The 14,955-nt window shown below is 44.4% G+C and overlaps 4 protein-coding genes across 15 annotated transcripts in view; 3 read left to right on the forward strand and 1 right to left on the reverse strand.

Annotated features, from left to right (window-relative positions):
* SYTL2 (synaptotagmin like 2) overlaps window positions 1-2,257 on the forward strand; it is a 62,235-nt gene extending 59,978 nt beyond the window's left edge. For all 10 annotated transcript variants that reach the window (XM_065832990.2, XM_065833022.2, XM_065833031.2 and 7 more), the window contains one exon: window positions 1,051-2,257. In XM_065832990.2, the coding sequence (XP_065689062.2) occupies window positions 1,051-1,196 (146 nt within the window). In that variant the 3' untranslated portion in view covers window positions 1,197-2,257. The remainder of the gene's footprint in view (window positions 1-1,050) is intronic.
* Window positions 1-10,073, reverse strand: part of CCDC83 (coiled-coil domain containing 83) — a 95,601-nt gene extending 85,528 nt beyond the window's left edge. For all 3 annotated transcript variants that reach the window (XM_071800292.1, XM_071800147.1, XM_071800218.1), the window contains exon 1: window positions 7,613-10,073. The gene's annotated coding sequence lies outside the window, so the exon portion shown is untranslated. The remainder of the gene's footprint in view (window positions 1-7,612) is intronic.
* Window positions 2,499-7,153, forward strand: CCDC89 (coiled-coil domain containing 89). The gene is given in 6 exon segments (XM_071803627.1): window positions 2,499-2,635; window positions 6,079-6,604; window positions 6,606-6,689; window positions 6,691-6,835; window positions 6,838-6,932; window positions 6,935-7,153. Coding segments are annotated over 6 exon segments (1,206 nt in total).
* Window positions 10,074-10,207: 134 nt separating the features above from the next.
* CREBZF (CREB/ATF bZIP transcription factor) lies at window positions 10,208-14,398 on the forward strand. Its single transcript, XM_065832979.2, has 3 exons — window positions 10,208-11,230; window positions 11,921-11,998; window positions 13,354-14,398. Exons 1-2 carry the CDS (start codon window positions 10,305-10,307, stop codon window positions 11,967-11,969), a joined length of 975 nt encoding a protein of 324 aa, XP_065689051.2. The 5' UTR covers window positions 10,208-10,304; the 3' UTR covers window positions 11,970-11,998; window positions 13,354-14,398.
* Window positions 14,399-14,955: the final 557 nt, after the last annotated feature.

Raw genomic sequence — 14,955 nt, forward strand, 5'->3', positions numbered from 1 at the left:
GTTTTATTCAGTAACTTACCTATTCTTCAGCACAGATCCTGCCACATAAATAACAGTAGTGTTATGTGTGTTAGGATCACTGACAAGGCGAAATATTGGAAATAAACCCTTGTCTACCCATACATTGTATCTGCTACCATTTCAAGTACAAGAATATGCTATTTCTGCACCCAAAATCTTGGTAACATCTTACAAACTCGCACATGCAAAAACTAGGTACGTGGTGTAAAAATGGTATTGGGTGGAGATAAAAGGATAGATCAGGAACACATGATAAGATTTGAAGGCATTGGATAGGAAAACTTAAAAACGCAAACAAGTTATTAGCGTAAAGGCAATATAAGATGTACAGATAGAACTGTATGTTTTCCTTATCATTATATTTGTCCCTTTCATTGTCCTTTCTGCTCTGAGGGGAATCATAGAATCATTTCAGTTGGTAGAGACCTTCAGGATCAAGTCCAACCATAACCTAAGCTAACTCCAGCACTAAACCATGTCCTTAAGAACCTCATCTAAACACCTCTTAAACACCTCCAGGGATGGTGACTCCAGGGATGGTGACTCCATCCCTGGAAGATGTGTTTGGAGTATTTTCAAGCAAATACAAGGAAAACATTACTTTTTCCAAATAACTTGTTGCACGGTTCACCAAAATAATTTAAAATACAAATTAGGATAGTAAATATCAGTTTGAATTTTAGAGTACCCAAAGCTGTATTTCAGTACAAATTCAGTGTCCTGTTTTAGTCTTAAACCCTCTTGTATGTTAATCAGCTGTACATCTTTCTTCTTGGGACTGTGACAGAAAGGATAACAAGGGAAAAAGCGTGGAGAAAGATGACAAAGCTTCCATGTGAAACTGTCCATAACTGTATTTGACTGAATTGTTCAAGTGTAAAAATGTAGAACTGGATCTTCAAAGCATTAGGTCAGCCACCTGATGAGGAGGTGAAGCTGGTTTAAAAGACAGGCAAATGTGGTTGTCTGCTCTCAACTCTGCAGCATATCAAGTGATTGATGTTTCTCTTAAAACTGACATTTTTCTAGGTAAAAGCTATGGAACTACAGTAGACTGGATGGATTCTACTTCTGATGAAACTGGCCTTTGGGAGAAGATGATGAACTCACCAAACACATGGATAGAAGACACACTACCTCTCAGGATGCTAATGGTTGCAAAATTGACAAAATAAGGTGGCTTTTTAATTGCTAGTGTCAAAAAGAAACCTTGGGAATGAAATTAAAGGTGTGGGGGTGAAACTTGGAAGAGGAACACAGTAGCTTTTTGTATGTTCTGCTCCATTGCTGTTCTGGTTTTGTGCTGTCAAGTGTCACTTTGTATTTCACTTTGTATTTCAAATTAGACTTCTGCCTGCAGATTATTATGTAAATTTAAGGATTAGTTTATTCTTATTCACTTGAAAGAGACTTCAAGAAAGGAGGCACTGACAGAACTCAGTGGCAGAGGTAGCTGTGACACCTGGATGCTTGTGTTGCTGAAGTCTTGCTGATGCCTTAAAGAATCTAAGTTACCAGGAAAAAAATAAAATCAGCTCTTTCTGTATGCTTCTAGGATTGCACATGAAGTGTTCTTAATAAGGTTGCATTTTGTTCATGTTCATTGATACATGTCTGTATCCTCGTTAGGCCACATCAGATCTCTCCAGTGAGGAAGATGAATATGAAGATTATTTTTTGAAAGTTCCTTTATCTGTAGTTCTACATTTCTAGGATATGAAAGTCACTTCTATGATGAACGCAGCATTCAAGAAGCGGTACAGTTGGTGTTGTATTCTGTGAGGGGCAGAGGACCGTTAGTTCCAATGTACTATAAAGAATCAGGGTTATCAAAAGTTTACTTATAAGCATTAATAGTCTTGCTCGTACATAAACCTTACTTTTAAATGCTGGAGGCCTAGAGGTCAAACTTTTAACTTTTTTTAATTCAAATGCTACTCTAAAGGATCTAAACCTGCCAATTTTAGTGATGGAAAATATGTTTGTTGGGTATTTATTCTGTAAAGTGTACTCACCTGTATCTATTAGCTTGGTTTATCTGCAAAAAGTAATTTATCTGTGATTCAGCGCCACCATTAGGAGAACGCTGGGATTCTGGCCTTGGTTTAGCTTTGCAGCACAGGAAACAGGACTGGAATGTGGCACTTGCAGAAATGCACGCTACTACAGGAAGATATATGCATAAAATACAAAATGTATTACTTTTTTTTAATAAAAGCAGTCTATTAAAGCTAAATAGGAATTCGGTGTTTATGTCATCAATATAACAAAATGCAGACAGAAAACATTTCTGAAAATCAATGCACATGTATTTGCTCTGACTGTGTAGGTCTAAAAGCTGGTGAAATCTTGCACCTCAGGCAGAATGAAGAGGAGAAGGGGGCTCTTCACAGCTCCAACTCAGTTGCTTCATTTAAGTACAGAAATTTAAATACTACTTGATATCTATTACACACTATGAATGGAAAAAAGAACGGATGGTGCTATTCAACCTGCCGGGGAACCCGCTTTTTCTCTCACCACCCAGGCAGTCTGTGGAGTTTACAAAAGCCAAAAGGAGTTGTCAGTCAGGGTATCTTATTGCTTTGGGTGTTCTGGATGAGACTGGCAGCTGGTACAGATTCCGCTTTGCCAGATACATACAGAACGTTGTTCTTGTATGACTAGGGAACAACATGCGTAGTACGCTTCAGAAAAGGGATTTGTAGTTAAATGGCAGAGTATTCTTAAATAGCCACTCCTAAAAGGGTTTGCAGGCAAGTGTCATCTAATCTGCTGTGTTCTATACTGTATCAAATGTTGGTAGTTAAACTTACCTACCATCAAAACGTTTGGTTTGTGGCAATATCGATCTCCTTGTCTTTAGGTCAAGTAAAACATCTTGTGTCTCACTGCTCTTGAACCACCCTACAGCCAGACACAGCATTTTGTCATTATCTCAAGAGACACTGCTTAATGCTACGGTAAACAGATCAAAACACAGTTTTGATTTCAAAAAGCTACCTGAACATGAGCATTTACTTGTGCACTGCGCTTGTAAGTAATTAGTGTGATTAATATGACACAGCAGTATTATGTACTCATCTAGATTAACCAAGAAACTGAGCCAAGTAACAAAAGGGGCCCTTTAGCACAAAAATTCAGTGCTCCTTCCTAATTTTTATACCTTTTTAATACCTGGAGACTAATATAGGTAAACCATAATAAACTATAAGGACAGTTGCCACCACAGACAAAAGGAGTCATGCTTGTGCATCCACATTTATAGGCCAGCAGAGGCACTCACAGCACTGCCTTTGAGAAGTATAGTAGCACTTAACACCAGATATTTTAAAGTTATTTTTCTCATTGTTAGTCTGCCATGCAGTCTGCATCAAGCTATAGATCTTCAACTTAAAGTTTTTTCAGCTGAGCTCTAGCAGCTGTGCTGATCTTTTTACTGTTTTACAGTTGTCATACCCAATAAAAGTCAAGGCTGTCCTGGTGGGATGGACTTCAGAGGGGAAGATGACAAACCAACCTGCTTTATTAAAGGAAAAAATACTTTGATTACCCCATGCATGCTGTAGGATTTAATTATAGAGTAGAAACAGTGCAATTTCAGCTCCTGCTAAAGGATATTGTGTTGATTTATTAAAAGGTGCTTGAAAGGTAATGGCTACATCTAATCATGTAAACCAGCAGGAATTCTGAATTGAAAATATCTAACTGAAGTAATGCAAAATTTACTTTTTAAAAAAGTTATTGGTATTTGATATTCCTTTGAATGTGGTTCACATAATAAATACAGCTTTCCAGAAAATTCATAGTCATTCCTCTCTACAGTAGTATGTTCCAGATTGATTATATGTTGATAGAGAAATGCAAGTGTATGAACCTGATTAGGGCAAAAAGTTTCAAGAAAAGTAGTTTCTTTGCTCCACAGTCAAAAGGAAAGGTTTTAGTCATCTATAACCATCTTAGTAACTAAGTTAACCATCTATAACCAAACATAGTTAGTTACTAAGGGGCAGTTTGATAAATTAATAGCTGTGCTTTGGTTCTTAATTCTGGTTCACTGTTACGACGAAGCAGCCATGCTCCTAGAATGTCTTTATGTATAAAGAGAAATGAAGGGGAGAAACACAAGGCTTCCCCGCTTCTTTTTTTTCTCTTTCACTTTACCTGCTCATCTTTGGCTTTAGCCCAGATTGGGTTTTTTTGGGGGTACATGTAAGTGTATACGTGCCTGTATGTGTTCCAAATAACACCATTTTCAATTCCAATAAACCAGGTGTTCTGAAATTCCAGCTCTCATGTTCTGTGTTCTGCAACTTCTCATTCCTGTTTCTGCCTCCTATTTCTACAAGGAAGGCTGCAAACCTGAGCCGCTGTGGCAACTATTCTATGAAATCCTTTTCCATTCTATGATTCTATGAACTCACATCCCTCTCATTTTACCCATTTCGAAAGATCCGGTACTTGCCTTGTTTGCTTTGTATCCTTCACCCACATCACTTGCTCTACTTTGCTTTGTATCCCTTTCCAGTGGAGTCAAAAAACATGCACCAACTTTTTCCTCCCAGCTGCATTCATTTTTTCCTTTTCAATCCTATTTTCATTAACTGCCCTTGCCCTAAACAACCGGCAACTTTATCCAGCAAGAATAAATACCCAGATTTGGTAAGTGGACCTTCAGCATGTTCTGAGAAGGTCAGAGCCTGCTCTTGGGATCTCCTCTGGCACAAGCCAAAACAGAGGCATTCTTCAGACTTGTGGAAATCCTCTTTCCTTTCCCAAATCTGGGCACTTTTGGAGTGTCAGCAGTGTGTATTTGTTAAAAAAGCCTCCCAGCTCTTTCAGCCACACTGCCAGATGAAGACATGAGCCCTGGGCTGACTGGATTCAGCTTCTTATCTCCATGAGACAGTAAACCCTGCAGCAAGAGTGACAACAAAGGGTCAGGGGAAAGAAAACACCTGGTAAGAAAACACTTTCCTCCTATTAAACCCTGCTCTTCACTGTGTTTGCACTGAACAGCCTCAACCTTTCAGTCCATCCCCCTCTCCTCCGTTTTTCCAAATGTTCTGGCAGGATCCAAGGTGCAGCAGCAGGAACTGCAAAATGGCAGTAGTGTCCCAACTAATGGTCACCGCTGCACAACTCTGAAATGTTCCATGCTTCACAGGCACAAATTTCTTTTGGCGACACATTACTTTTCATCCTTCCTTTAAGCTGGCTCCTTCCCACATCTTATCTTCATCTCCAGTCAAAGCCCAGGAATTCACAAAACACTGTTATCAACACGCTGTTTAATGTGCTGCGTAGTTCCAGATCTGTGTCTAAATCAAGAACTCATAGATCAGTTTTAGGCTGTTCATGTGTCTTGGTGGCACATTGCATTACTAAGCACCAACAACCATTCTGGAGCCAATGTAATCCAAATATTTCCCTTATTTTCTCATGAGGAACCAGACTTTTAAAACTACATACCTAAAATAATGCAGCAAATCAGTGTCAAAACTTAAATGATGAACCACTTCTCCAGGCACAAAGTCTTTGCATCCCAGGGTATTCAGTAATTATTAGCATTGTATAGATCTTTTATTCATAAATCTCTAAGCAAGGGATAAAGCTATTCAGTTATTTTTATGGAACAATATACTATTAAAATTTTATAAGTCAATTAGAAGTTGATGTAACCCTCCATGTTTTAATTTCATTTATAATACCAAATCTGTAGGAGAAAATAAAGGCAGAGGAAAACGATTGCTTAAGGAATTATTTACAGCTTTATCACTTGCAAGCTTTTTACCTAAATATAATAGTACTTCTTGTAGCTACAACAACAGTGCTTTGAGAAGAATAATTAGCAAAGCTACTAATCAGCAAATGAATAGGCTTGCATAAATACTAAGCCACAATTCTTTGCGTTTGCATTCTCTGGACTTCCAGAAGAACTCCTGCAGCTTCTGGCAGTGGTGGTGGCCACGTAACCATTGGGTACTGTTTAATTATGCTGAATGTCACTAAAAAAGCAATCACTGTAAAATTTTGTCTCATCTTTGCGTGAGACAGGGGCTCCGTGGCTCAGGATGAGAGAGAGGTGGGGATGGCCAACCCCAGAAGTGACTCAGAGATGGGCCAAGACATGGAAGATCTGACAAAAGGCCTGAAGGAACTCTCTGAGAGCCCCAAAGAGAAGAGCGAGAGGGCTCTGCTGCATTCACACCTGGAACAGCAGCATTATCTCATCTGTATACCAAAGAAAAAAGCAGACAACACATGCAAATGCTGCAGAGGCCTGGAGCAGCTCAACGTGGAGCTGCACAACCCGAGGACAGAAGATGCTGTGAAAATGAAAAGCCAGACGCAATGGATTCAGTATTTGGAGAAGCGCTTCATGGATCTGGCCAAAAACCAAGAACAAATGATCCAGTTGAAGACTGAACACAGAAAACCGTATATGCAGCTGTGAGAGGAGAATAAGCGCCTGCGGCAGGAGAATGAAATGCTTTTCAGCCACGCTGGGAGGGAGAAGGAAGCCAAAGTGCTCCAGCTTGCTGCTCAGCCCAGAAAGCTCTTGCAGCAGGTTGAGTCCTTACAGAAAAAAATGTGCTTACGAGAGTCGCAGAGCCCAGGAGTGAGAAAAGGAGCTGCTGGAAGCTCAGAGCCAGAAAGCAAGTGCCTAATGGCTGGGACGTCGATTTCCTAAAAAAACAGGTGCAAAACCTACAAGAGAAGCACCAACAAACTCTTGCATGGGTTGAACAGACATAAAGTCAGCAGAGGGCTTGGGGCAGCAAGCTGCAGGCCAAGCTGGAGAGGGCGAACAAGAGCGACTCTTAAGCCTGGCCATGGAGAGGGGCAAGGCTCTGCAAGATAAGCACTGGGAAATTCGGCAGCTGTGGAAGAAGCTGGAGACGGCAGAAAGCCGGCAGAAAGCCAGCAGAAAGCAGGAAAGCGCCTCGTGACAGAGGCAGCAGCAGCGGACAATGATCCGAAGGTCCAAGAGCTCCAACAATAGCTGGAAAGCAGTAAGCGGGCTCACCATGAGCTCTCGCTGCAGTTTGATGCTTACAGCAAGCACAGCACAGGTTTACTGACTAAAGAAAAAGCGCTGAACGTCAAACTCTGTCATTTTATTGCATAACTGCAGCTTTCTCTTCTGTTCTCGGCTCGGCAGGTGCCCCTATCACAACACACCACTGTGTTTTGTTCCTCTCCATGAGACCGTGTCACGGAGGCACCCCGAATTTAGTTTCAACAGACAACAGGGTCCAAAACAAACTTTTATTCAGTAAAGAAAGTGCAGCAGATTAACTGGTCGGAAGACGGGATTTTAGCTCTCCAATAGTGACATAAATAGAGGTTTGAGTATCAGTCGAGTTAATTATTAAAGGTGCAGCAAATGATAACAATGGAGATCCACGGTGTGCATACACATGACTCACCGAAAACAACGCCAGAGCCGTCCCTGACTCTGGGAAAAGTATACACTTGCCTGAATCTGGCAAGGAATTATTAAAGAAAATACACGTGCTTATATTTAAGCACGGAATAAGCACCCGCAATCCTGCGAGGAATTATTAAAGAAAATTTTATCACTCACCCACATGGCTCGATGGGGGGAATCCCGGTCCCAGGAGATTACCTTAGGCAGCCATCCTGCCTAAGGGGGAGGGCTCTCGGCTGCAGACTTTGGCCCGCGCTCCAAGAGGTCTGCGCAACTGGCGGCTGGCCTCATCGGGGGTCCCGTTTATATAGCTTTGTCATATCTGATGTAGGCATTCCAGAAGGTTCTCTGCACCCCCACTCTGGCTCTGGGGTGTCCTGAAGCTTCTAAGCACCCCCACTCTGGCTGTGGGCGCTCAGTGGCTCCTTGGCACCTCTATGCGCCAACCCCCTCTCTCTCTTTACGGCCCTGATCAGCGGGTTCTGGGGTTAAAACAAAAGAAGCTGTTACCAGCTAACATCCTCCTCCAAGGACTGTTCTGTAGCCTCTTTCTTTCTCAGACTTTTATGTAAGACCTACACTGCTAAATTTGAACAGGGATTGTTGCACTAGTCAAACCTGCAATACGAAAGATTAGGGTGGGAAATCATAAAATTTCAATTTATTTGGTCCTAACCTCTGCTGTAACAAAGATTTTAATTTTTTAAAGTTAAAACCACATTATTTTCCAAGATGGACAAATGCTCAAACCCTGAGTCTTTTGTGTTTGATTCTCTCTTGAAGTTCAACAGAGGTTGGCCATTTAAGAGGTAACATCAAAGCTCCAAGAAAGAAATCCCACCTTGCAGTGTCTGTATCAGGAACAGTCATGATTCAGCAGCTTAACAGGTCAAAACTAATATCACACAAGAGCTGGTGTTCAAACAAATTATTGTGTATAGTTGTCCAGTAGTCTTGTGGGTTTCTACAGTTGTTTCAGTCTTATTTAATGTTATGTCCCTGTCCAGCTCAAATAAATTGACAGATCTTTTGAGTGATTTCAATAATCTCTGAAACAGGTTGAGGTTCTAGATGTTCCACCAGTTTGTTTTCTGGCTTTTAGGTGCTTCCTGTAAATAGCAGTGATGCACAAAACAAAAGGGTGTATGTCTGGCAGTTTTTGACAAAAATCTTCCCCTTACCTGTCAGCACTGTGGGAGAGAGGCATCCCCCTCTCTCTTGCCTTTCTCCCAGCAAAGGAGATTTTTGGCTGCTGAATTACAGCTCCTGCTCTTTAAGTCTCCAACAAAATACCCCCTGATTGGCCAAACGGCATCATCCCCCACCTGGGCTGTAGGCAGCTGCCTCGAGAGCTCTCCAGGTTCTTTCCCATGTGTATATATCATGGGGTGACTCAATGCTGTGCCCAGTTGTTCAGGCAGCTCTCAGTTCTGAGCGTCTACGAAGCAGCAGCACCATCTCAAACTTCGTAACTCAAACCCCGTGCTCAGAAATGGTCAGAAGATCCTGCAGCTTGCAACAAGTTCATTTGAAGGACTTAACGAAGCTGACATGGTTTCTAAGGAAGTAGTAACTATCAATAGACTTGTCTTCTGAACTACTCCGGACTCTTCTTGAACCCCAACAGCGCCAGATGAGTAGTTCTGCTCCACTCCATCCTGCATGACAAACCACAGCCTTTCCTTTGACCTGGCTCCTGTAAGTGTTGTTCCACACCAGTTTTATGGAGCACAGCCTCCTGTTTTTCGGCTGCCTTTTTTCCCCTGACGGGCCCACCCTGCATGCATGTTGAATTAATCTAAATGCAGGCATCTGCAGTGTCAACAGCAACTGACCCAGGCTATGTACTAGGCCCGTGTTCTGAGAGGAAGGAACACAGTAGGACTCGAGTTGGCTGCTCTAATTGTTAATAGTTCATAGGAAGTGAGGAGTGCCCATTTTCCTCTGGTGACTACACCACCGTCTAAAACCAGGTACCCAAACAGTCTAAATCTGGGCTGGGGTCACCCAGTCACTGGGACAGAACAGCCCCACGCATTTCCAGCCCAGCCCCTGCTGCCCTCAGGCGGGAAAATCCCCAGCCAGCCTCATGGGGCATCCCTGTTCCCTGGCTGCATCTGTGGGTGAGAGACCCCAACACCTCATCTCCCGCTCACACACCTCCCCACATACACTCCTCACCCCCCACACCCTCACAAAATCACACAATGTCCTGAGCTGGATCCCACAAGGATCATTAAGTCCAACTCCTGTCCCTACACAGGACAACCCCACATTTCACACCATGTGTCTCAGGGTGTTGTCTTGAACACTGTCAGGCTTGGGGCCGTGACACCTCCCTGGGGAGCCTGTTCCAGTGCCCAGCACCCTCTAGGTGAAGAACCTTTTCATCATGTTCAGCCTAAACCTCCCCTGGCACATCTTCCTGCCATTCCCTCGGGTTCTGTCACTGGTCACCAGAGCGAAGAGCTCAGCCCTGCCCCTCCTCCTCCCCTTGTGAGGAAGCTGTAGCCGCCATGAGCTCTCCCCTCAGTCTCTTCTTTGCCAGGCTGAACAAACCCAGTGACTTCAGCCACTCCTCAAACGGCTTCCTCTCCAAACCCTTCACCAACTTTTAGCCCCCGTTACATCCCCGCACATCCCCCTTGCCCACCCCCACAATCTCCCCTCAGCCGCCGCCGCCGTTTTCCCGCGCGCGGGCGCAGTCGCGCGGCGCCCCCTCCCCTGCCGCTCCCCCCGCTCTGAGGGCGCCGCTTCCCGACAGGCACCGCGGCGGGAGCGCCGGGCCGCAGCCTCGCGCGGCTCTCCTCAGGCTCGGTCCGGTCCCGGCCCGCCCGGTGCCGCCGCCATGCGCCACAGCCTCACCCAGCTGCTGGCGGCCTCCTCCGGCGGAGCCAGCCCCTCGGGCGCCGTCTGGCCGCTGGCCGGCGCGGGGCAGGCCCCGAGAGGGCGGGATGGCTGCGGGGAAGGGGATCCGGGCCTCGCGCGGCCCAAACAACAGCAGCCGCCGCGGCGGGAGGCGGGCGCCCTGGAGCCGCGGCGGCAGGAGAAGGAGCCGGAGACGCCCGGGGTCCCGCTGGAGGTGTGGGAGCAAGAGGACTGGTTCCCGGGGCTGGAGCTGGGAGACCTGCTGGAGGCGGCCCGGCCGGACTGGGACCTGGACGCGGAACTGAGCGGCTGTTTCTGTGGGGAACCGGAGCCGCTGCCCCCGCCGGGCCAGAGCCAGAGGCCGGCGGCGCCCGGGCGGCGGAGCGGCGGGACCGGCAGCCGGCTGAAAGCGGCGGCGGCGGCGCGGCTGAACCGGCTGAAGAAGAAGCAGTACGTGCTGGGGCTGGAGAGCCGCCTCCAGGGCCTGGCTGCCGAGAACCGCCAGCTCCGGGACCGCAACCGCGGCCTGAGCCGCCGCTTGCGAGAGCTGGAGCGGGAGAGCAGTTACCTGCGGGCCGTGCTGGCGAACCAGAGCGCCCTGGGCCAGCTCCTCAGCCGCCTGGCCGGGATCCGCGCCGGCGGGCTGCAGCTCAGCACCAGCCTCTTCAGGGACACGGGCGGCCCCCGCCTCCAGCGGCACCTCCAGCAGCACCTCCAGCCCGCCGGCGAGAGCAGCGACCACGACTACGCCTTGCCCAGCGCCCGGCCCGCCGGCCCGGAGGAGGCGGCGGAGCCGGAGGAAGAGTGGGTGTCCCCCGGCGGGATCTGCCTCCACGTGGACCGGGATCAGGTGTCGGTGGAGTTCTGCTCCATCTGTGCTCGGCGAGCGGCGGCCTCCTTCAAAATGTAGGGTCAAGTACCTGCTGCAAGTACTCGTGGGGTTCTCATCCCTATAGGGGGGGCCTCGCGTCGTGGTGGAGGAAGCAGGCGATGGTGCGGAGGAAAGAAAAAAATAATAATTAAAAAAAAATACAGTGGTGATGGGGTGGTATTGGGGGAGATGCAGAGGAGGGGAACCTGGCGCTTAAGTGGCCAGGGTGACAAAAAATATCTGTCGAACGGCACATTGGGAGCCAGGTGGTGGCCTTGGTTAAAGGTCATGTACACCTGGCGTGTGGATTGTAGCGGTCTGAGCCTGTTTGGTGTGAGAGTCGTGCGGAGCCGCGTACAGCAGTGCGATAATTGTCGTGCAAACTGACACGCGCGTGTACACGCAGAGGTGCCGCCAGAGCCCGTTTGCAGCGCTTGGGTGGAAAGATCATGCCGACCTGATGCATGAAGGTGTGCTCGGTTCCGCTTTGCAGTTGCCAGTAAAAGATAACGCTGACTACCCGGTCTTGAGTCAGATAATGTCTAGCCTGCTTATCCTGAGGAGCTGAAAAATGCTTGCTTAGAAAACCAAATCAAAAACTTCATTAAGACATCGTCACTGGACAGACTTAAGAAAAAAAAATAGTAATGATCGGCAAAAGAAAGCATGCATATGAAATTGTACTGCATCTCAGTTATACATTACTATTAAAACCTCTCTGACAGTTTCTCTTTTAGGTGCTTGCCCTGCCAGGCTCCGTTGTGTAGGGGTTAAAGAACAGTCGTTTTCCACCTCGCAACCTGGTAAGGATCAATATATTCCCATAATGCGGTATCAGACAGTTTGCTTTGCTTATGCCAGTCTCTTGTGATGACTGGTTCAGGAAATGATTTCTCTGGTCCTTGGCCTACTCTGCCAAAATGTTTCTAGCTCTGGATGATAACTAACAGTGAAAATTACAATCATGTCATTCTAATTAGCTGTTTTCCCCTTTTCCTTTTTTTAAATTAATATGCTCATAGTAGCAAATACATGAGCTATGTTTTAAGTTAAAAAAATAATGCTTATGCCATTTGAAATAGGAATTTTCCATTGAACTAAATATCTGATGAGCTGAAAAGGGAAAATACGCTAATATGTGGAATGTGACATTTACAGACTTTTATCATAGGGCACTGTCCCAAAAGTGTAAGTAAATTTCTTTTTAAATGGGAAAAAAAAATAGAATTTGTGACCTGTTGGTTTAAAATACTGTCTAGTGTTAGGGATGCACGGTACCTTTAAAAAGTCTTTCTCTAGCTTGCTCTAATTCATGGCGCAGGGTTTTGCCTGATTAAATGAAACCTGAACAGTGGTTATATCTGTACAGTGGAATCCTAATGCAGAGGAGTCACTTTTTTTTGCATGGACCTCTAACGAGAATTGCGGTTTGAAGAATGCAGTGCATCGAAGTAACTTGTTACTTTAGCTTTCCATAAGTAATCACTATGCCCATGCACACTGAAATTCCTGTTACTTCAAAGTAGCTTTAAATTCTAAAGATACTGCATGTAAATGCATGTGCTTAATTTTACTGTAGAGTTCTTATTTTAGCCTCTTACAGTATCCAGAAATCTATGAGTTTATATAATTAGGCACAGTTTGGAGACAAGCAAATACATATCTTGAGGCTAATGATTTGAAGAATGCTCCATAATTAACTGAGATAGGAGGAAAAATAGTTTGACAAACAATAGCGTGTGTTTTCTTGTACTAGGCAGTGTTTCTCCCTATCACAAAAATGAGTGGGTTGTTTTTTCAGTTGTATTATAACGTTTAGGTTGTTTATATGTATGTCAGTTGGGGGAAGAAGGATTGTGAAAATGATAACATGTAAAGTGAGGTTTCACAAAGAATAGATTTTCCTAAAACAGTTTCTTTTAGTAACTTTAGAAAAAGATTCTATTTAGTGTTTTTTGAAGTCTTGTTTCTTAAAGCCTTAAATTTTGGGTTTAAGGCTAAACAGAAGGTGAAAGCGTTTTCTTCCAGTCATTTGTTTTGTTGGTGCTAGACCCAATTAAGTGTTCATCAATGTAAGACGAGTTTGATTCTTTGTGAAACATCACTGTGTGAAAAAGTATATGTGTATTTAGCATCCTTGTTTTTCTTTATGCTAAAGTGGATTCAGCTGTGTTGGGGCAGAAGAGACGGGACCAGCTGCTGGCCACATTTCCTGCTTTATTTTAAAAGGTAGTATCAGAAATGAGAATAAAGAGGTAACAGGGCTTTTACTGTCTTTGGTTAAAAAAAAAAAAAAGTTGAATGCTGGTATCATTTACTGTCATCCAAGATGATGTTTTTAAAAGACAATGTCTTATCAAACAGGTTTTACTCCACTGTATGCAGAATTCCAGCTGTTCAGGGTATATTGCCAGCACAGAAGAGACTCAGTGGGGTCTGTGTTACCTTACACCTCTGTGGTGGCATCAACAGGACTGTTCAGAGTTTCAGTCTTGGGTTGGGTAACCCTGCGTTAACCGACGGGTTATACCAGTGCCCCACGGGTCAGAGTTAACCATCCCGACCTGTACTGACTGATACGCAAAATGGAAATAATTGAGTTAAATTCAACCCAGGCTCAGTCTACCTAGCACAGACTTCGTGAACATCCTTTATTTTGAAGTTTAACATGCTTGATGAAAAGCTAACCACTAATGTAGCATGTACGGGATGTTACGATGGCATTTTTACAGTTACTTCAGTGTAGAAGTGTTTAAGTTAACTTAAATATGCATTCTTTCCTTTTGCATCACTGCTAAATGGTAGGGGTCAGGGACCTAGTTCTGGTCTCTGTTGTGAACCTGCACATCGCTCCAGTCATGAAACTACCTGTGAGCTGTGTCTGAGAGTAGCTGATTTTCTGACATGCAAAATGATTTATGCTGGTACAAGAACAGAGTTGAGTCCCAAGAAAGCAAGTGGCTGCAGGCATTTCTAGTGCCTACTGAATCATATTTAAACCAAATAGAGGAGAGGAAGTTATTTGAAACTCTAACCAACTGTACTATCTGTATGGTGTATTATTAATGTAGCTTTTTGAAGTGGAAGCCTTGAAATGACATAACTTAATACTTGAAAATATATTGTAAATGTTTCTTTGTAAGTATGTGCCATCCAGATAAGAATACAATATCATAATAAAATCAGACTTGTTGATCTTTCAATTTATGGGCTCAAACTTTTTTTCATCTTTTTCTTCTTGCTTTAATTGAGTGGTTCATTACAGTAAATGGGAAAACAGAAAGGGGAAAATGCTGTTGCTGCTGTCTGGGGGGGGTTTCATCTGTTGGAAAACAAGATAAAATGGATCAGGGTATGCAGGAGAAATGTTCTTACTAGCTGTCTTTCAAGTTAATTTTGTGATGAGGACAAAACAAAGGTGTTATTCCTTGAACTGAAGATAGAGTTGTACTCTCAGAATCACCACTCCTTGTATTTTACAGTTGTTTTTCTTTCTTAATATTTTATTGATGTGGATGTCTTTGATCAATAATCCATGGAGGCGTAGAATACTTAGATAAATGCTTCTGTGGTCTACTGGCATCTTCCTCCTTTCTGTCCCATTTTTAGTTTCTGAGGTTTGATGGCTGGTTAATAATGTGCTGTTAAACCATAATCTTTCATCAGATTGTTACTTCCACGCTCAACACTGGAGTGAGTGTAACAAAAGGTTTGTGGATGCCGCAAGGACAGGACCTATTTAAAACTCCAGTGAGCCATG

This window comes from Patagioenas fasciata, chromosome 1 (genome assembly GCF_037038585.1).
Source record: "Patagioenas fasciata isolate bPatFas1 chromosome 1, bPatFas1.hap1, whole genome shotgun sequence".
Taxonomy (NCBI): domain Eukaryota; kingdom Metazoa; phylum Chordata; class Aves; order Columbiformes; family Columbidae; genus Patagioenas; species Patagioenas fasciata.

Excerpts from the sequence above, each read along its gene's own strand:
- CREBZF (XM_065832979.2), top strand. The coding sequence starts at position 10,305 with ATGCGCCACAGCCTCACCCAGCTGCTGGCGGCCTCCTCCGGCGGAGCC. Across the intron at positions 11,231-11,920 it reads GCGGCGGCCTCCTTCAAAAT|TTTCTCTTTTAGGTGCTTGC; the intron begins GTAGGGTCAAGT and ends CCTCTCTGACAG.